The 21,206-nt window shown below is 41.6% G+C and overlaps 1 protein-coding gene across 2 annotated transcripts in view; it reads right to left on the bottom strand.

Annotated features, from left to right (window-relative positions):
- The window catches only part of ATF6 (activating transcription factor 6), an 81,631-nt gene that overhangs the window by 45,816 nt on the left and 14,609 nt on the right, over positions 1-21,206 (bottom strand). Inside the window, exons 10-14 of one of the 2 annotated variants that reach the window (XM_040610531.1) lie at positions 11,012-11,155; positions 9,084-9,203; positions 8,058-8,160; positions 6,811-6,875; positions 2,888-2,999 (exon numbers count right to left, since the gene is read on the bottom strand). In XM_040610531.1, the coding sequence (XP_040466465.1) occupies positions 2,888-2,999; positions 6,811-6,875; positions 8,058-8,160; positions 9,084-9,203; positions 11,012-11,155 (544 nt within the window). Of the gene's footprint in view, positions 1-2,887; positions 3,003-6,810; positions 6,876-8,057; positions 8,161-9,083; positions 9,204-11,011; positions 11,156-21,206 lie in introns of both variants that reach the window. The other variant, XM_040610530.1, reaches the window with a different exon arrangement.

Genomic DNA, 21,206 nt, shown 5'->3' on the forward strand with positions numbered 1-21,206 from the left:
ACATTTCTTCTTGTTTAAAAATGACACTACAGATTCCCCCGGCACTAGGAGAAAATTAACTTCTCTAGACTCCCCAGAGTGAAAGCCCTGCTTCTTGTGTGGACTCAGCTGAACCAAATACTACTTTCTTTTCTTCTCTCCTCAAAAACAAAATCAAATTCCAACTGTAAACATACAGACATGCAAGCCTTCCAAGGCAAGGAAAGAAAATCAAATCGATGAGATCATGAGAAATTCAGTCTTACAGGTACAAGCAGTACCAGAGGATGGCACAGTGCATGTGAACTTTGCTCCTCTCTACTCTGTGTCTCCAGAAGCCCTGGCTGAGTCTTACTACATGAGAGGTATGGGCAGCCCCAGCAAATCCCATTTTCTAGAAAATCCAAGGAACTCAGGTCACAGCTCCTGCAGTGCAAGTGAGAACATGCAGAAGACACACAAAAAAGGAATTATGTTTCAGCACATGCACCCAGGAGAGATGATACTGCACACAGAGCAGATAGCGTGTGGTAAGAGGATCCCAGAGACATCAGGTAGAAGGCATCTCTGGAGATCCAGTCCCACCTCGCGCTTGGAGCAGCACCATCACCAATACCAGAACCATCCGTATCCTAGAACTCTTTAACTGGATGATGCCTATTCTCTTGTATATGGCTGTTAACAGCTTACTGAGTGTTTGGGAGCGTCTGCATGGCAAACAGCCAGAGAGAACAAAGTCTATCATCTCCAGACCCTGCCTCCTAACTTGGACAAGTGAGCAAGCAACACAAGTGAACGCTGAGGAGGAAACCAGTCCCCTCTCTCAGCTCCTAATCATTAGTGAAAAGGGAATTGTGGTCCAAAGAAAATGAGCCAGCGGTACTCAGGAGAAGGTGAAAGGGCACCTCGTGGCTGGGGGCCTGCTGATAGCAGCCCTCCCTCGGGCTGTGCAGGAGTCCTTTCTTCTGCACTCACAAAAGAATCCAAGCAAGTAATTTAAAAGTGCCTCAGGGCAGAGCTTGTCACTAGATCAGGTTTGCCCTGTTAAAATAATAAATGAGGTAATGCGTAAAATGCCTTCAATTTGAGGACATTTTTCATTCATAAAACAGAAATACCAACAGCTTTGCTACCAAATAAACTTCATGGATGGTTAAAGTCCCTGCACCTCTCCTTGCAATAAAGCAGAGCCAAGCAGTAGGGATTCTGCGGCACAAGACACACTGTTTCCAAGGACAGCTCTGCAAGTCGAAATGAGAGCTGACAACTTCCAGGTCATTAATCCGACAGCATAAACAGAACCCATGTACCAGTACATGCATTCAGGTGGACTAGAGCAACGGCCGCAAAGGAAGAACTAGATAACACTATTTTGCTTTTTGTTCTGAGTTTCCAGAAAAAACTTTTATAATCAATCCTCCACTCCCTTCTACTCATCCTCAGGATATGTGGAGCCTGGTGCTGGCTCTATTTGTGTTGCTAGCTGAAAGAACAGCAGAACATGCCAAACATTTAATAACAAAATTCCAGCCTTGTGACACAACCCAGTAATCCCAAGACTGGAAACTAACTTCATGTTTCTACTCTGCATAAAACCCTAATCCTAACAAGAGCACCGTTATTTTTATTTTGCCTGAACCTTTTCTAAAGACATGTATCTCACAAATTAACAAAGCTACCGCAAAGCATATTGAACGTGGTTGTGTTACCTATGTACCTATGGCATCTACAAATTGGCAGAATTATGACAACACAGAAACAGCTAAAACTAGTTACGCTTATCTGTGTGCTCTTACACTGAACTGGTTGTAGCTGGATGAGCTGTTCTAGTAGCAATTGCTTGTTCCCCACCACCTTGGGACCCCTCTCAGGACACTCTATGATAAGGAAACAAACGGAGAGTTGCAGGGTCCTAGGAAAACCATGGCTGGGCACGAGCATGCATATAACAATTCTCATCTAATATCACAACTGCAAAACAGCAAGGCAGGAGGCTTCATAAGCCAAGACCCCAGGTTCAAGCCAGGGACAAATATGCATTACAGACATGTCTAAGGACTCATCAAGACCTCTGCAAAAGGGAGGGAATAAACTCTCCCAACCCCCAGCTGGTGTTTCAACCACTGTTTGCCATGATCATTTCCATCACCAGATCCCAAGCAGCTTCTCACTGCTGCAGCTGTTCTGGCTTCAACACCACCCAAGCTTGCAGTACAGAAAGTGCCATCAAACACCTGGAATTCCATTTTAAAACAGCTTGTACTGTCACTAACTATGCTGCAGATGTGAGGCTGTGCCTGACAAAGCTGTAGCACAAGCCTATGCTGTATCCCAGCACCCACAGCAGCACTGCTCATCTGTCTTGACTTAGAAGTCACAAAACAGCAGAAAAAATGTGCCACTGCACACAGGCCTGTACAGCTGCAATATGCGACACATAAAATCTGCAAATGCAAGTGTTATAGGGGAAGGCAGAAATAATATTATGTTAAGCTAGCAGAAATAATTTGTGCATAGCGTACATTTATTCCTATACCCAGAAGCACAGAAGGTTTATGCACCCATTAAAGTAAATATCCAGTTAACTATTCTGATTATTGGACCGCTACCCATGCATAAGTATTTAACCACAAGGTTCATGCAATTTTGTGCTGCCTTGTCCCAGCACTACAATGTTTTCTGCAAAGCCCTCTTCCCATTCCTAACTGTGATGTGCATATTTTGCAAAGACCATGCATGATCTGGCCATATTACAGTAAAGGACGTACAGAAGTGTCACTTCTGAAGAAACACATTTAGCTTCAACCTTGGCTAGGTCATCTTTTGTATTCTAAAGAAAGACACTCAGCGTCAGAAACAGTCTTATGGATACACATAAAAGGCAATACTGAACAACTACTATACTTACTCTGCGAAATGACACCACGTAGAATGTATCTTCCCTTCTGCGAATAGCTTCAAAAAAATCTTGATAGCTCCTTGGAGAGGCGTAATACACTTGCAGTTCATTCCCTGAGTTCCTGCTGAAATAAAGAAGGGGGGGGAAGGTAATTATTTTAGACAAGACAGTTAACTTCAGTGAGACAATGACTTTAAAGACCTGATATTCAAAAGAACAGCAGCTCTTCATCCATTGAGAGACGCATAAGGAACATTAAACACAGGTGAAAACAGTAAAACTACTAGGCATTTTTTGACAGTTCAAGGTACTTTAAAGGTCTTGCTGTGGAAAACTTTTCCAGCCTTGATTTTATTCATGTTTTTCAGGCTGGCAAAAATCTGCTTGCTAGCTCAACAGGAGAAAAAAAAAAAAAAAGTTTCAAGTCAACCTAAAGTATCTGAGAAATTGTGATGACTTCTGAAAATAGTTTTTTTAGCAAATTTTAGAATGAAATGTAATTTCAAAATAAAAGAAAAATAAAAACATTTATTAATTTTCTTTTTACTGCTAAGAATCCAAACCACTCAAATTGAAATAAGTGCAAAGTATAAACAGAGCTTTTCATTTACTGACAAGTGAGAACCCACCTTCTCTCTCACTCCCTTCCCCCCCCCCCCCCAATTCTTGTCTTACATGTATCAGACATCATCCTAAGCCAGAACACTGGCAAGTCATACAATCCTAGTACTTATCCATTGTTTATCTCTGAAAGGTGAGAAATTCCTTGCACATACTGCTATCATGTGTACTTCTCCAATCTCATTCAAAAGTAACATATTTAATCAAACTGGAAAGCTGTACTTACACACACCATTAGCTGGACCTTCAACCAGTCATTTTAATTCTTTCCCACTTTAATAGCATACCGTCTGTTTGCAGTATTTGTGGCAAACACACTGATTAGGCTATCCCTCCCGAGCTGTCTTCTGCTGACACAGTGTTTAAACTACGGTGGCTAATTCAGATTATTTTGGTATGTTTCTAAAATATACACAACCATGCACCCAAAACAAGGCACAAATCTATCATCAAGTGATTTTCTTGAGCAGCAGTTATAGTAGACCATCATTATCTCCTCTCCTACTGCTGATACAGTCCCGTTGCAACCGAAGGACTGCAGCTGCCAAGCCAGTTGCCCTTTAACAGGATTGGGGGTGTAAGCCCTGGGGGATCAAGAGCAGGCAGCTCTACCCTGTACGTCCTCTTTAGCACAGCTACGCAAGTGAGGAATCAGATCGCATCCTTCACACACAGGAAACAAAGACTGGAGCTAATGTGAACTTGATTACTCATTCCAAAAAACACGTAGGCCCACCAAACCACCCCTGAGATTCAGCATTGAAGTTTTACTGTGATAAAAGGCATCACGCCCACACACTGCTCAGTAAAACACATCCTGAAAACTGAAACAGGTCCCACAGATCCGTTTGCTCGCCCACACTCCAGAAGACACAGCTAGACCTAAAAAACAGCCTTTTATAACTCTAAATCCAGCCATGGGATAAAATTGTTCCAAAGCACTTGGAAAGCATTGAGCCTTTACAAAGCTCTCCTGGTCCATAGAACCAGTCTAACACTAGTCCCAAATTCCAAGTGACACCAGTGGATTACAGGTATTACAGCGCACCTACCTTTGAGCATCTAAGGGTAACCACAATGGACTGCTCCATGAAAGGAAGGGAGGAATTTAAGATCTGAAAACAGGTGCAAAGCTACCAGGTGTTTTAGTAACACCTTACCATATTACAAGAAAGTATCATATTTAATTGCGTATCCAAAACAGTGGTGCTGAGACTGGCCTTTTATTGGGAGATCAAGGAGTCTTTATTTCAAAAGTTCGAAGGGCACCCTATTACGCATCGCAGAGCACTAGGATGTTGCACATCTTGTTTTAAGAAGGAATGAGGTTGTGGACAGGGTGCCTTATATGGACCAAGAACCACAGTTTTAATAGTGCAAAATCTAGAAACAGGAAAGTAATTGAAAAGTCCCAGTTTGGTATCTGGATCCCTAAAAACACACTTGCAGAAACCCTCATCAAAATTACCCCTGAAGAAAGCTCTGAAATAGACTATAGAGAGCTGAGGGGCTCTCATGATTTTCTTTGAAATCATCTTGAATTTTTATCTTCCTCTTCTGCTTTGACTTCACTGCAGTACTTTTCAGCGCATCAATTTTCTTTTGGAATTCAGGACCAACATGACAATGTTGGTATCGCCAGCGCTACAAAGACAAACCTAGATCCTGCTAATGTGGCCCTGTTCATGGATGCAGGTCACCAACAAGGATATTGTAGAAGGTAAAGGTCACTCAATTTCCAGTCACAGTATTAATAGTTTTTTTTTAATATTAAAAAATTAAACACCTTGACCGTATACTCCACAGGGGTAGCATCAACGACAAAAGTGAATGAACAGCACCTTCCTGTGTGCCCAAGAGATGAGGAACAAGCGCTGCAGAAAGGACCTGGGGTGCTGGCAGGCAAGCTGAACGCCAGCCTGCAGGGCACCTGGAGGGTAACTTACCAGGCTGCATTACAGTCAGGGCCTGGAGCACAGAAGGTACCAGGAGAGACAGGAGACAGAGGGAACAGGGCTTGTTTAGCCTGGAGAGGCTGAGAGGGCTCTAAGTGCAGTCCTCAGCCTCCTAATGAAGATCACGACAGAGATGGAGACTGTCTCTTCTAACAGAGACACACAGTAAATCTCAAGTTAAACCTACTGTGAGTAGGAGGTTGGACTAGAGATCTCCAGAGGTTCTTTACAACCTAAACTACCCTGTGGTTCTACGATTGCATAGAGCATCTAATAGCTGATGGCTCTGGGAGGAACTGGAAATCTGTTCTATGTTCATGGCAGTTTCAGGACAGTCACAGCATGCAGCTGCCATGACTCACTGGTCCTGTTCATTTAAACATCATCCATCTGAAAAAAAAAACAACCAATCTCACTTCCTTCTGAGCACAGCAGATTATTCCATGCAGAGCTGCATGATGTTGCAGACTGTTTTTAATAATTCAGATCATTCAAGATATGCAAGTCAAGACATACCAAAATTTGGCAGCCTGGTTTCCATAACGTTTGCCTGCAGCTTGCTATTTTTGCTATTTTCTCCCAGGCTGATCCTTCTTTCAAGGCAGCAATGCAAATGGAAGGGCCACAGCTGTCTTACTTCCAACAGCAACATTTCAGGTGTTCTCAGCAAAAAGTCCCCTTTATACTCCATTCTGCTTGTGTACTCCTCTTTAGCACTTCAAAGCAGAGAATCTTTTAAACTGTGTCACAGAGCATTCAGAAGAGAGAAATTCCATTTCCTTAAGCTCTTCTCTCCAGTTCGTCCTGTTGCCAGGGAAGAGGGACATGACAGCTAGGGGTGGGGGCAGGCAGGGGGCATCAGGCAAGTTGGGATTAGTGTGTTCTAATCATCATCAGGGAAAATCAGATGGAGACAAACCATACAAATAAGATGTAATGATACTCTGTCATTACAATTTGGTGCTTGGAAATAGTGAAAGAAACCTTCCTCTTACTGGACTCACGGCCCTTTGAAACCTTCTTATAAACTAATTACGTTCCCCCAGACAGTCCTAAGACAATTACCCCTTTTTTTTCCCTAAAAATTCAAATCTGTTTAGGAAGGGACTCTGTACAGTGAAGTAAAGGTTTTCTCATTGGTAGAAAGACCCCAGCTGTGACACAGGAATCCCTTCAAGAGTAGTTTAAATCACTAGAAGCAGTTATTTGCTAAGGGACAGAAATCAGGCCAATAAATGTAGCTAGCACCTGGCTTAAGAATCCTGATAAAGTGAAAACCGGCGGTTTCTACCATTATTGGCAAAAAAATTAGGTTATTAAGTAGAAAGCAGTAACAAAGGAGTTGTTCTGCCTTACCTGAGGCGGGTGTCTGTGTAAGGCATGGCCATTAGCTGGGAATCTGCCTTCTCACTGAGGGAGCTCTGAAAAACGGGGAAAGTAGAAAGATGACACAAAGTGAAAACAATAAGCCTTTTCTTGGTTTTGCATGACGTAAAATATGATGCACACCTGTAGCAGAGAGTGAATATTTAATGGAGTGCAGAGGTTTATCAGTGCCCTGCACAACAAACGTGCATTTTTCCACTGGTGAAACATGAATAACTGAAATGGCCAGCAATCAAGCTGGAACCACAAAAAAAGCAAGTGTTTTAATACAGCCAAATTTGAAGTCACACATTCAGAGACAAAGAAGGGAGGCTGGCACCATACACAACAGTATTGTGTCATCCAATGGCAAAATTTGCTATCACCAATGTCAGATTTGCAGAATTCTTCTGGCTTCACATTCTCTTTGTACCTCTGCCAAAACATACTATCTACAATACACTTCTGGTGTTTGAAACACCAGAAGTACCTGAACTTGCCCCTACACTTAGATGTTCTACGATTCTCCTTTGGACACCAGTGAGAAGAATGTGAAGTTTAATAGTCAATATTTTTTCTCCAGAAAAGCGTGGTATTTCCCACATTGCTAAGCTGAATTCTTTTTAAAGCTGTTACTACCTCTTAATCAAACGAAACACTTTGAAAATTCATGGGCTTAATTTCATCCTCGCTATCAGTATGCCATGTAGATGAGTGGGATTTTAAAAAGTTGGAAATATGAGCACAAAGCTCATAATTCTGTAGTCTTACCAAAAATGTAACCCTCCAGCAAAAGTCTGAAAAAATGAAATAGAAATATTTCAACAAAACCAATCAGCTGTGACCCTTAACAGTGAGCCAGATGAATGTGTTGTAGGGTGTATTTCTCTCCATTAACCAACTGCTTATCCTTATCCTTACACAGCCTTACCGAGAAGCTGTAAAAAGACTAACTATTGATTTCATTTTAGAAAACACTGAACATATTTTGATGACTGCTAAAAAAATTAAAAACTTCTAGCCTGAATCCAAGGGCAGGAATGGAAGCAGAACTTCAGCAACATAATAATCAACCAAACCCAGCAATTTAAAATGGGAAGTGTTGGGTACCCTAATTACAGGCACCACTGCTACTTTTGTCTATAATGACAAGTGCAGACAAGTAAGACAGTATATTTTGTTAAGTTGCCTGAAATTATCTTGTCATGTTATTGACTCACGAGTATAAACCTGCCTACCTGCATAACCCGTGCCTTCTGCTGTTGGTTATTTGACAGCCTTCTAGATCTTGTTCGTTCCACTTCATGTCTATGAACCCATCCTCGAAGTTCATGATTCAGCCTAGAAAAACCCACAGCATTGACAGATGTTTCAAAGAACAGTGGCAGAAGTTTTTATTTCAGAGAACACTTCAACTAGTCGCTATAAAGACACTGTAAATTACTACTTGTTTACCTTATGATAATTTATTTTTAATGCTAGAAAAAGAAAATATAACTACAAGATTAAATTTATGATGGAATTCATAAGGAAGTATCTGTAAAGTACTGGGGTCATGGATATTCAACATAAAGCAGATAGAGTACTTTTTTTTTCCCCAATGAACAGTAATTCTGAAATTACTGGAAGGACGACTGAAATTTAAAATCAAAAGTTGATTCTATTCAATTGGTTAAGAAAGCTAAAATACAGCAAATAAATTTGAGAAAAAGAATGGACAAAGCAGAATGGAGATAAGGTTAGTGACACACTTGTATCTTTGGAAAAAGTGGAGCTAGGTGTTCTCTAGCAGTGAATAAAGCACATCTGCAATGTCAGGTGCAGTCTGCTTGTATTGGAAGCTGAAAAGTAGGAGACCATCTTTAATGTATTTCAGATGGAACAGGCTTTTAGCTGGACTAGATTTCCATATTATGAACATGAACATCTCTACATATGGAGTGATTTCTCTTTCAAGTCATGAACAACCTCCAGGCACTCAGAAAATTGTTACTAGGTTATTGCAGATGACCAGTGTGAAAACAGTGAAAATCATTACTAAAAACATAAAAGGTTACAAAGATCCAAGTCGATTTTCTGTCTCTATGGCAGTAGAGACCGGATGGTGCAGACACTTATAGAGGTACTGGTCACATACTGGATGAACACTATGAAAGGGCAATAACATCATTCACAGTTGTCTGTCCAGCAGCACACACTCAACACACAATTTGTATCTGACTCCTAATAAAGGCTTAAATGCTCAATAAAGGTTGTTTGCTCACCTCAGCGACTCTGTCCGGTTGATCAAAGGCTGACAGGGGGGCGGAGGGGGTGAAATATATAACAGTGGTTCTTCTGAGACTATCATCAGGGCTTTGTTATCAGATACAGAATGATCATACCTGTGAAAAAAGAAAAAGACATCAAGAAATCCCCTAAAATAGTTTTTCATGAATCTTTGACCAAAACCAGAGAATAAGCACTACCATCGACAAACCCATAAAGTTACAGCTGCTCCCATGGAACCTCTGAAGCAGGTGAATAACAACTTGTATCAAACATCCAATGGTCTCAGTCAATTCCCCAAAGGGGTCTGATAGCACTCAACACAGGGAAGACAGATGAGCATTAGCATATGTTGGATCTCTTCCCAAACAGGCCAGATATTGAAAAAAACATAGCTTATAAAATATTCCTTATAACATGTGAACTATGAGATCTCGGCAGAAGCAGCTTTTTCTTTCATTCCAGAGCTGTTCAAGATTTTCTACAGAAATACCAAATTTATTATTTACTAAAATCATGCAGATGTAAAGATCGTGAGCTACATGACAACGGAGCAGCCACAAACTGTATCCAACAATCTCCAGAAGCTAGCTTGGCTTTGATAAAAAGTGAAAAAGAGTGTGTATTTCGATACAAAAGTCCACAGCACCCTCAGCCACAAAGCAAAGACTAATATTCCTTTCTCCTGGTTATCTGTACCTCGTGAAGAGTTAACTGCTTATCACCAAATACCTATTACAAGTTCCTCTCTTGATAGGGTACCAATATAACAACCTTCCTCTTGGCTTTGACAGAGACCTGTAGCTCCTAAACCTCATTTTCTTGCTGAAGAACCAGGTGTAAGAGCTGATGAAAGCCTTATTCACATTCCCCTCCCTTTCCCAGCTTCCTCTCCATCTTCATGCCTGCTTCTCCTGTTTACTGCATCTAGAACTGATAAAGGAGAATATGCAGCAAAGAGCTCACAGCTTGCCAAAAACCAGGGTGAAAGAGTGTAAGAAAAGGAGGAGGTACAGGCACTAGCATATCCTCCCAAGAGAGCCACTCTACTACTACGTCACTTAAGTCATGGTCTGAAATGTGCCACTTAGGACACAAAGCCCTCACCATGGCTACAGCCTTAACACCATCTTGATTTATCGCCTTCTTTCTGCATGGCAAAATACATTAGGGCTTTTCTGCACATCTGTGCCTGGCTTTGTTCAATCAGCCAAAACACTCTACTGGAAAGGGACAATCTGAGAGGATAAATTCTGTAAGGGGAAAACATGAGCTGGATTAGCCAGACTTCAATCTGGAGACAATTATATGTTCGCTTATGCACTGAAAGTGCTAGAGATCTAGGAAGCTTGAAAGCAACTACATAATTAAATAATAAGCATAAGGACGGAGTCCGAGATTTCTAAAAAAGAACGAAGTGCTAAGTTCAGAGTATGTTCTTAATTGTAAACTTCCCAAGTCTTCTCTTGAGCAACTACAAAAATAAATACTCCAGCTTGAAAAGTAACATGTAGATAACATGACAAATACTGTAACTATGCAAGCGAAAATAAATATCAGGGGAAAAAGCAGACAGATGAAGAATTGAAGAAGATCATGAAACTCTCCATGACATACATGTGTTTATATGCTCTCTTCCACCACACTGTCCCTAACCATACAACATAGCCATGTGTAGACTTCTGAAGCTGTGCATATTGGCTGCTCTTGGAGACAAAACATCATACTCATTTAAAAATCAACATTGTAAACTTTGTTAAATAATAGAAAAATAAAACAGATCAGCTTTCAAAACACTGTGTTTGTAAATTCAATTGTTCTACAAGAACAGCAATAACACTGGCCAAAAAGGTTAGCAAACAGTGAGGTCTAAAAGCACCACTGCCCTCTGCCACCTGCAGTATGTTAACCGTTTTCCTTTCACCTGTTGCTGTTCTCGGGAATGATGCCCCCAGGTATTTTCTGAGCTGTGCTGGATTCCTGTCTAGCTGAGAACTCCAGAAGATTTCTGGTCCGGTGGCTGGAACTTACAGTGGAATCAACTCCATTGGGATCCTTTTCAAACACACTGGAAAACATAATAACCATAGCAAAACATAACACATACATAAAGGCTCTGCAACATACTTAAGGTTAAATACTCAGGTGAGTAAGTTTCTGGCTGCTGCTGTGTTACATGTATAAGGTTCATGTCATAGCCGATGTAAAAATGTGATGTCTTGTGTCATATTACTGTTGTGTAAAGCATTTGTAGACAGAAAAGCAATTCCATTCTCTTCTTCAGTTTTAATTCTTCGAAGGATTTTGATGCTTTGGTTTTCATGTTCCCCTATAAGCTTCATCTGATGAAACTGAGATCAGTCTGTTTGTAACCTAGATCTGCAGGCGTAAGAAGATTACCTATATTCATATCAAAGTACCCCTGAACTTTAACTTTCATCAGCTTCAAAGCACAATTGACATAGTTTATATCAATACAATATGTAAGAAAAATATAGCTACCAAATTCCATGCAGCTGCAAGCCTGGAGTATTATGCCAGACATCTAACAAAACCATATACAAACGTACACATGTTAAATTCTACTTGGATTTAGAAACACTGGCAGGGCTGACAACCCCCATTTACATAGCAGCAGCAGGCCATGGTCCCAGATACCCTGTCGCCCTGGTCTGGGCTGGCAGTGATCAAAGGATCTCCCCCTGGGGGCTGCACGGCCAGCCAGCCACGCAGCATGGGAACCTCTGCGCTGCTCTCCACGCAGAGCCAGGCAGGAGCACTTCACACGCGAGCTAGAACAACAACCAGACAACTGCTATGAGACTGACTGCATCCTAGCTCAGAAGGGTGATTTACAAGTGAGAAATCTTGAAAGCACAAAAGCAATACTTCAATATATGCTCTTCAGAGACCAAGCTTTACTCTTTTGTCAACATGGTTGCTTCCTGAAAGATGTGTTTTTACAAAACCAGGTTCTAACTTCTTAGCTGACAACAGCAGAGCATCACCAGCAGCAACACAGTGGAAATACACAAATACAAGAAGACCCCAGCATGCCAGTGAGATCTTTGCCACGCATGTTGATCACCGCCTACAGAGTACATTTTAATTCACCACCCACCTCTCCCGTGCAGCAGAGCATAAACTCTGCAGGGGAAGATCTCATTTTCCTATTTGTTATATGGCATTATTTTGCAACGGGCAAGGAATACAAATGGTAATAACAGAGAAAGGCAAGGCCTAGCAAGGAGGGCAGATTAAATACTCCACAACTAAGCAGAAGGCACACAGACATAGTTGCCTAGCAATCCTCTCTCTTTTGCCAATACATCTGTGCTCCTGTTAGCAGTAACCCAGGTCTCCCTGTGAGTAATTGTGTCACGTTCTGCAGAACCGCTGGAGCCAGGGCAATACCAGATCCAGCTGACGTCGCTTTGACTGCCTCCTCTCCTTCAGGTTTCCAGGCAGCAGCACAGAATCAGGGCAGCAGAAATGCTACAAGAAAGGCTTTGTTTTCACTAGTGACATTGGGCAGAAAAAATACAGTTTCCTTAGTGTATACGTACACTAGCATCCAAACGTCTCATTGCTTCTACTGCACAGCATGGAAAGTTGGATGGTTTATCCACAACCTCATAGATCAGGCAACAGCAGGCTACCTAATTTTACTGAAACAATCCCCACTATCTACTGTATTTTATGAGATCATGTTTTTTCTCTTCCAATGAAAGCATCAGCACAGCTGGCAGCATCTCAAGCCCAGAACCAGAGCTCAAAACTAAGGCTGATGCTTAAAGTGCTGGAAGTCACTCATCTGTGAAATGTCACTACTCTTACCTAACTTAGAGCCATGACTCTAGACAGCTAAAAGTATATGGAATTTTATTCATTAAACCAAGAATATCCATCAGAAGATCTGAAAGTTGTAGCTCTCCTGCAAACCATTTCTCCACAGCCTGACGTATATCAGCCATCCAGTGTGTCCATAGCCCTCCTGGGTCTGGCGCTTTATCCTACCCTACTTCTCTCCTTTCCTGTTCAAAATGACATGTTGAACCAGAGAAACTAACGAAGACCTAATCAGCAGAAGTGTAACAAATCTGCATTTTTCCATGATGATTCTTCCTTCCTATTTGCCTCGTTCTGCAAAAGCAGTTCTTGTTATTTCAGGTTCCAATCAGCATGGTGACTAGTTTGAGGTGAAGTGCCACATGTAACATATTGCTACTCCAGTTCACCCTGAGCTCTGAACAAAAGTAGTGAAATCCAAACCAAGTACATCAAGGATAAAGATAAGTACCACTCTTCAATCACAACTAATCCTTAGTTTTTGTAATTTAGTCATTTTAGCTGTGCAGCCACTCAAAAACCACACACAGCTGCTCATTTGATTGTATCAGCTTTAATAGAGAGGAGACATTTATTTTCCCTCCTCTTATGCTTACAACATCCTAATCTTTCCATCAAAATTAAAATTTCACTTTTGGCACCAGCTAAGTATGGGATGTTTCAACCTGAACGAAGATATCTTCAGCCATAAAAGACAATAGAGGTGGCAAACAGAGCATGTTTTGACATCCTTACAGGCACAAACCATGGCGCTCACTTCTGAGAACATGGGCACCAAATAAGGACAAAATATGGTATTGTTTACAGTATTTATTCCAATGTCATTTCCCTTATTGGGATAGTTTTTTTCCACAAAATGCTTCCTTGGAAGCAGGGCTAGCAGAAATTTCTGCCCTAAGCTACATGGGCTACATTTGCTTCCCCTTTCCCATTCATTTTTTTAGGACCTTGAAGATGAGCAAAAGCTTCCTTCTGGAAGTCGTCAATATGTCTAAAAAACCCCCATAATTCCCCTTCCTTGCTCCTTTGGTTTGCGGCAGTGACCCAAAACCAAAAGAACTTCCATTTTGGATAAGGAAAACCCTTGCAACTTGAAATACTGTCCTGCTTCTACCTTGTAATTACTCGGGGAGTTTTGTCAGTTTTTTGCCCATCTGAATAGAAGATGTCCTTCTGTTGTACCATTTCTTCTTCCTTCTTCCCACGAGAGGTCACTTGTAGAGTTTGTCTGTAAACAAGGCTCCATATTCGGGTGACAGAGAGGCGAGGACATGCAGGTAACTGCCCATACCCTCTGATCCCTCATTCTCAAAGACCTTTCCTTGCCAAGTGGGTACATGAGGGCATGGTATCAGGGTATCAGAAATATTCCTCCTTGGACACCTCAAATTAACATGGGGGGAAAAGCATTATTTAGGACCAGCGAGAGCAGCTGGGATGAAGGACAGACCTCTCCTGCAGAGCTACATTTGGAAACACCTGCCCACCTGAGGCATACTGAGCTTTACAAGTGCTACGCAGAACAGCAACAATACAAGCCAGAACAGCAAGGGTCTACAGAACAGCTCCCCAGTAGCATGACACTAAAGATTGAGTCAATATTGAGCATCAGAAGCATCAGGGAGAAGACATTAGAAACAGTGAAAAAGAAAGGTAGGTGATCCCATTCAGGGGAAAAAAGGCTTCTGAAAAACAGTATTTTCAGCTAAGATATCAATAGTCACTTCAAAAAAATTTTTTAATATGACAGGTGGTAAATACATGGAAATTTTTTTTTTTCATTCTGTTGGGCTACAAGATGAGAATTTGGAAAAGAAAGAGCATTTATCTGCCCTGAGCAAGTCCTACCATGTGCAGGAATGGAGTTACTGCTCTACATTAGAAGTTAAGAAAGACTGAAGCTGAGAAATGGCTTTACTGGACAAGATGAGCAGTTAGAAACTGGAACCTCTTCTGTTTGGCCACACTTTACATACCTGGGGTGCCTACCATGGCTTTGCAGCCTGCATTTGGACATCCCAGATATCATGAGCAGTACAGGGTTTCCAAACAGCCACAAACACCCTGTCCAAGCTGGCTGAGCTATCAGCTTGTTTAAGATGCAAAACCAGATCCAAGAGGAAAAAAGAAAGAATCACTAAATACTTCATGAAGATGTTTGTTCAGAAGTGTAGATAAATCTGATTATAGGAGGGAGAGAAAAGCAACACTCCTGTCATGGTTTCTCCAGGCATTCAATGGCACCTGATATTTTAGCTGTATTTTTATTTCTTTGGTTTGAACGTCAGTTTGATAAATGTGAAAGCAAGTCTTGCCAGGAGCCCGAACTAAATTTCAATTGAACTTCTGGCTGAACAAACTCTGTGTGCTTCAAGTTCGAAATACTGACATTTAAGTTGCACAGTAATTTGTAGATGAAAGCCAATAGTGATATCATAACAAAGAGTTTTCTGGGGACAGAACCACCTCTGAGTATGAGCTGGGATGCTTCCAATGGGCTAAAGTTGACATTGCAAGGAGACACCAACCAAGGACCTTGTCCTCTTCCTAACTGATTCCAGACAAGGCTGCTGCAGTGCCAAATGCTGTCTGGAAAGTATTTCTCCTTTCTTATTCCCGATGAGGGCACCATCTGCTGACAGCAAGGCGCTACCTTCTCCTGCCAGGCTGCTCCAGAGTTACCCTCTGCGAGCGCTGGGCTGGCAAGAGCACCCCAGCTTCTTTCCTCTGCTGGGGACCACGAGGAAAGCAATCCAGACTGGAAGGTTTTTGTGTTTTGTTCTTTTCAAAACCTCCATGTTTTTCTTGTGTTCTGCTTTCTTTAAAAGACAATTTACTTTTAATAAAGCTCTTGGAAAAGAAAGGAAGCAAGCAAGTATCGACACCCAGAGCATTTATTCTTGCCTTCCAAATGATATACAGTTATCTGGAAGTGGGCTGGCTTTTATTGCCAAAGCTTGGGCAGCCCTGATGCAAGCAGTCTCAACTCATTCAGGGCAAAAACGTTCTGTGCTTCACTCCCAACCCAGCAGATGAACACACGGAGGAAAGGGTAAGTTATCAGTGAGTGCACCTGGCATTCTGCACAGGCTCTGCAACCGTATCAGCGGCAGCAGGCCAAGGCAAGCGAGCACAGCCAGGCCACGGCAGAACTCTGCCAGGATGAACGTGTGGCTGTGATCAGTAAAGGAAAGAGAAAGGAATCACTTCCTGCTCCTGAAGTTGTAGTTTGTAAGAAAATCAAGGCTATTCCATTTTATTCAAGCACCAATCCATCAAGAGAGGTTCTGAAGGTCTGGAACCTGAACCCAAGTCCAAATCACTCAGCCTGCCCTTTTCCTCTCAATTTCTCTCTCTTTTCAAGGAGAAACTACACCACAAGACCAAAGGTGTGCTATGGAAGCAGTTTTCTGGCTTTGGGCCGCCTCCAACACAAATGTACACTCAACTCAGCACTGAAACATATTCTTTCAGTGTCACAAACACCAAAGTAAGTTTCCTGCATTAAAAGTGTTAATAACACAAACATCTTCCAGAGCTTCTGCTGGTTTTGCTAAAACACTCAGAGGGCTCTGTATTTCCTCAGCAGCCAGAAGGAGCTGGCTAACGTGGCACTATTGCATGTCACTTGCACTCATCTAATAGTTTTTGCATTTCACCAGTTCTTCTCTACTAGTAAGAAATGAATAGCCCTTTGACTGTCAAAATTTGGAGGCATGTTTCCTAGCATACTTCAGGTACACATTACATTTAAGACTATCAACCTCCAGAAGATATATGGAAGGCTACTGAGGCTTGCAAAAAGCAGAGAAATAATCCTTTTCTATCCTTCACCAAGTGCAAAAAAGCCCAGGATTGGACAAACTGAGATTAAGAAACTCACCCTGTTGTACGGCCCACAATTAGTGGTTCTCTGTTCTCAGAACATCTTTTAGAGATGCTTTAATCAGTCAGTGTTTAGACAACACCATCCAACCTGCAGCTTGAAGGAAATCACAGGCCACAGGTACAATGCTTAATGGTCACAATTCAGCACCTCTCCCAAACCAGGCTGAGCTGGAAGGTGGCAACAGGCAAGCAAGGAGCCTGGCTGGGGAGTTCCTCCTCCACTGCACTGCAAGCCATGGGTGGTTTCAAGTAACCTGCCCAACTTTGCACTGGAATGGAGGGAGGAAGAAGCACACACACAATCAGGAAGAAATTTTAAGGCAACAGGAAGAAAAAAATGCATTTCAGTTGCTAGTCATTACCCTTCATTTTAGGCCACATTATTCATCAGGACATTTTGAGTGTTTTCAAACGTGCCATGATGCTGCTTGATCTTGTGATCGAGCTCACCTGCCAGACCAGCACAGTAATGGGATCCAGACCATACTGAGACCTCAGTCCAGGACTGGCTGCTGTGGGTGGGATCTGCACCGACAAACCTGAGCACACAACTTCCAGCTCAAACATCTCTGCCGCAGCACAACACTTGCTGCATGTGATGTTATGGTGACAAGATTAGCTTCTTTGTCCACTTCAAGGGAACTACAAAATTATTTCTCTAACTTTCCAACACCCCACCAACCAAGATAATCCCTAGGCTCCTGCTTGCCGTAAGACAAGTCTGCTTCTTTAATCACAGAGTCCGGCATTAAGGCTCAAATGACAGCAAACCTGCACAAAATCACTGCTGAATGCACCAAGCCTCCAAATTAACCTGCTCTCTCACATACCAACTCAAGACTACCCAGCCTGAATAAGGGCTCTAAACCATACTGACACCAAAACAGCTGTGCTCCACGGATGGTGCTTTCAGCAGCCCAAACTACGTGTGCTCCAAAAGCTCAGCAGGCAACATTAGTACTGACTAGCAGCCTGCACACTAGGTGGGATGCTAATCTGGGTGCTGGTGAAAGACTTGTGTTTACTTACTTCATCCTTACAAGCAGCAATTGCGATAGCATGCAGCTGAGCTATTTCCTCATTTTTAGTAAAAGAGGATTAATCTTAACCACTTCTGGGTTTTTTTTTTTGCCCCACTGTTTGTGTTAGGACCTAAGAAATCAGACACACCTGTAAGTCTATCAGGAGACAGAAATCAGTGCTTCTTCATTTGTTGCAGTCTATGACAGCAGCAGCCAAATCACGTTTCTCAGCTACCAAGGCTGGTGTGTCTTTATTTGCAGATTGCTCAATGGATCTAAATTTTTAATAGATTATTCAGTTTCCAGGATAGTCCTGGAAAGTAGGGGAAAAGCCATCAGGACACTCTAGAGAGGAACCGCAATGAAGTTTCTACAAAAGGCCAGCAATTCTAGTGCAGCTGCTGTAGGTCAACAGACACAAGAGATTTTGAAGCAGCAGCTTTACTTAGTTCCATCAATCACCACCTCAGTCATCCTCCACCACAAATACGGCTTAAGAATTTTTGGTTACATCATCAAGTCTGTTTTCCAGTTTGAAAGGAGTTCCAGCCATACAGAGGTGGCCAACTTGTAATAAAAAATAAAATTAATAAAAAAGTCACACCACTTTCTCAAACCCCCTGTTCCAATCTCTTTGCAGATCTGCCTTTCCCCTCCCTAACTTCACATTTTTCTTTGTTTTCCATCATTAAATCTCTGAAATGGTAGTTAGGACACATTCTGGCTGGCTGACACCTTTATAAATGCTCTAGACGATGACCACCAAAGTAAGCTTGAGCAGACTGATTAGGGGGAAAAAATAACTAGCTGAACATTTTTCATAGCCAAGAAAATAATGCTAGGGCCACTAGCAAGTACCCAGCTTGCATGCTTTGCTGCTGCTGGCTCAAAAAGCAGAGATATAAAAATTCACCTTTTGCATCTTCCATGATGGTTCTCCATTCTTACTTCTTACACATTTATTGGGTTAGGTTCTGGAAAATATCTTACCATCACATGTAGGACTTGTATGAAAAAAAAAAACCAAACACACAAACCAATTTATATTCAACTGGGCACAGGGAAGAGAAACAAAAGAAAAATACTCAAAAAAATAAATGCAAAAAAATAATAAAACCAATCTATATTCAACTGGGCACCAGGAAGAGAAACAAAAGAAAAATATTCAAAAAATAAATGCATGGATTGTTTAGACTAGAACATGTGCTTGGTTTCCATTTGTTTCAGCATTATTTGTGCTTATTTAACACATTTTCAGGTCTGGTTACTACCCAGGCCCAGCCTAACACAAATTTGAAAATTAAACAAGGGGGAGGGGAGGGGGGGGGAGGGCACCTAGGGATCGTAATAGTTCGAAAATTTTCAGATTTCATGTTGTAAGTAATTCGGAAAAAAAAAAAAAAAAAAAAAAAAAAGCAGCACAGCTAACTAGATGTTTCTTAATGCCAGAAGTCAGCAGTCTTTCAGGGGTGCTGTGTCAGCTGAGAACCCAGCCCTGCTGACCAGCACTGGCTATCTAGCAGAAGGCAAGTGTGAAAGCAGGAGATGCTGCCTCCCACAGATACCTGTCTCCAGATGTCATGGTTCCAGCTCCCAACCCTGCTGCATGCCAAGGTTTGTGTGCTCACTGCCTTTTGTGCAAATACTGCAGGGCTGCCAATTCCTGTCTTACACCTCATGGTACGTGAGACTGGGGCAAAGGGGTGACCTCTGCAAGCAACAGAATCAAAATGTACCCTTTTCCCTTCATACACCTCACCAATCATTCTTAAATAATAATAAAAGGAAGTTTTTATAGATGTTAAAACCAAATCCAAATAATTCACAAAGATTAGAGAATAGTTCATTGACACACAGACGGGAAATATCTGGGCGCCTTTCTTCTGGTATAAGACAAATAGATACAATAGAAACTTACACTAATATAATCCCTGCTGAATTACTTCTGCTTTTAATAATTGAAAGCAGTTTTCTATACAAAATAGCAACAAACCCAAAAGAGTTTAGTAACACAGTACCATGTAATGCAGAGTTACCGTTTATACAAGCCACTTGCAGGACCAGAAACTATTCAATTCACATTTACATTAGATTTATATTTAAATCAGCTTGCGTTCTTCTCTCAGAGATAACATGGTGCCATGTCCAAGACTGAAGGATGTTCTGAAAAGCTTGATGGCAATTAAGCAGACTGGACTAGACTCTCCCTCCAATGTTTTCTTAACAGGTTTCCTGGGTTGATATGCCAGCTTCCCTACCAGACGTTCAGTGCCACTCCCATATTCCCAAATTAAATGTTACAGATTACCCATACACTTAGTATATTTGTCAGCATGAAAAAAATGTGTCAGCAGAATAATTTTATCTGCTAAACTTGTTTGCCAAGGGCTGCCACATCCTGGACTGCTTCCCATAATCTTAAAGCAACAGAACAGGAGAGCCTCAGAGTCCTCCATGAAACATCACAAACATCCCACCACTTACCTACGCAGTCAATGTGATGTAAGACCAATAAAGAAAATTACGTGTGAACCAGTGTTAGTGCAACACACATCCATTAGTGCAGAAGCAAACACAGAACTAACTACAGAGCCAACCATTCAGATTTATTACTTTTTTTGCAGAACTCCCTGTCGTTCAGCTTCACATCCCTGTCCCAGAACAACCAGATCACTTCCCTGCTTCCTCTGATTTGGTGGAAATCGGCAACTAAAGAGAAAACCTATATATCTGTCCTTTTGTTCTACCTCCAGCCTTCAAAGAATCCTATCACTTCCAATTAAGAGTCTGAGAAGCATCTTACAATAAGGCCAGCTAAGGGAATTTTAAAGTCTGCTACCTAATTTAGGGGGCAAATTTCCCATGATTTTGCTTTTTTTTGATGTAACTCTCCTTTTGCAATGGTTTGTTGGTTTTAAATAATAAAACATTCAGTGCTAATATATTTGAATCAAAATATCCCGTGCCCAAATGCTGTCACACCTCCATACAGGTTTGCAAGTGAAATGGTTTCCTACATAAAATAAATGGCAACACTGTCACAAAGTTTCAAATCGTAGTTGACAACTGCATAGAAATTAGGTATTCCACAGCTAGCTAACTCAGGGGGAAAAGTACTTCTGCTGAACTATAAGCTAGTATGTATTATAAAAAAAAAAAAAAACAAGACTACTTATTTCTGTAAGAAGTTGCAGGGATGGAAAAACATCACGTGTACTGGAAGCTCCTGTTGTTAAGGACCAAGCAGAACAGCAATCATGACTATTACGTTCATGGAGCTACTATTCAGTGACACCTCTATAAAAGGAAGAAAATGCGTATGGGAGGAGTGAAATCTTAAGTCATGGTTTGCATATCCCA

The sequence above is a fragment of the Falco naumanni genome, chromosome 11, assembly GCF_017639655.2.
Source record: "Falco naumanni isolate bFalNau1 chromosome 11, bFalNau1.pat, whole genome shotgun sequence".
Taxonomy (NCBI): domain Eukaryota; kingdom Metazoa; phylum Chordata; class Aves; order Falconiformes; family Falconidae; genus Falco; species Falco naumanni.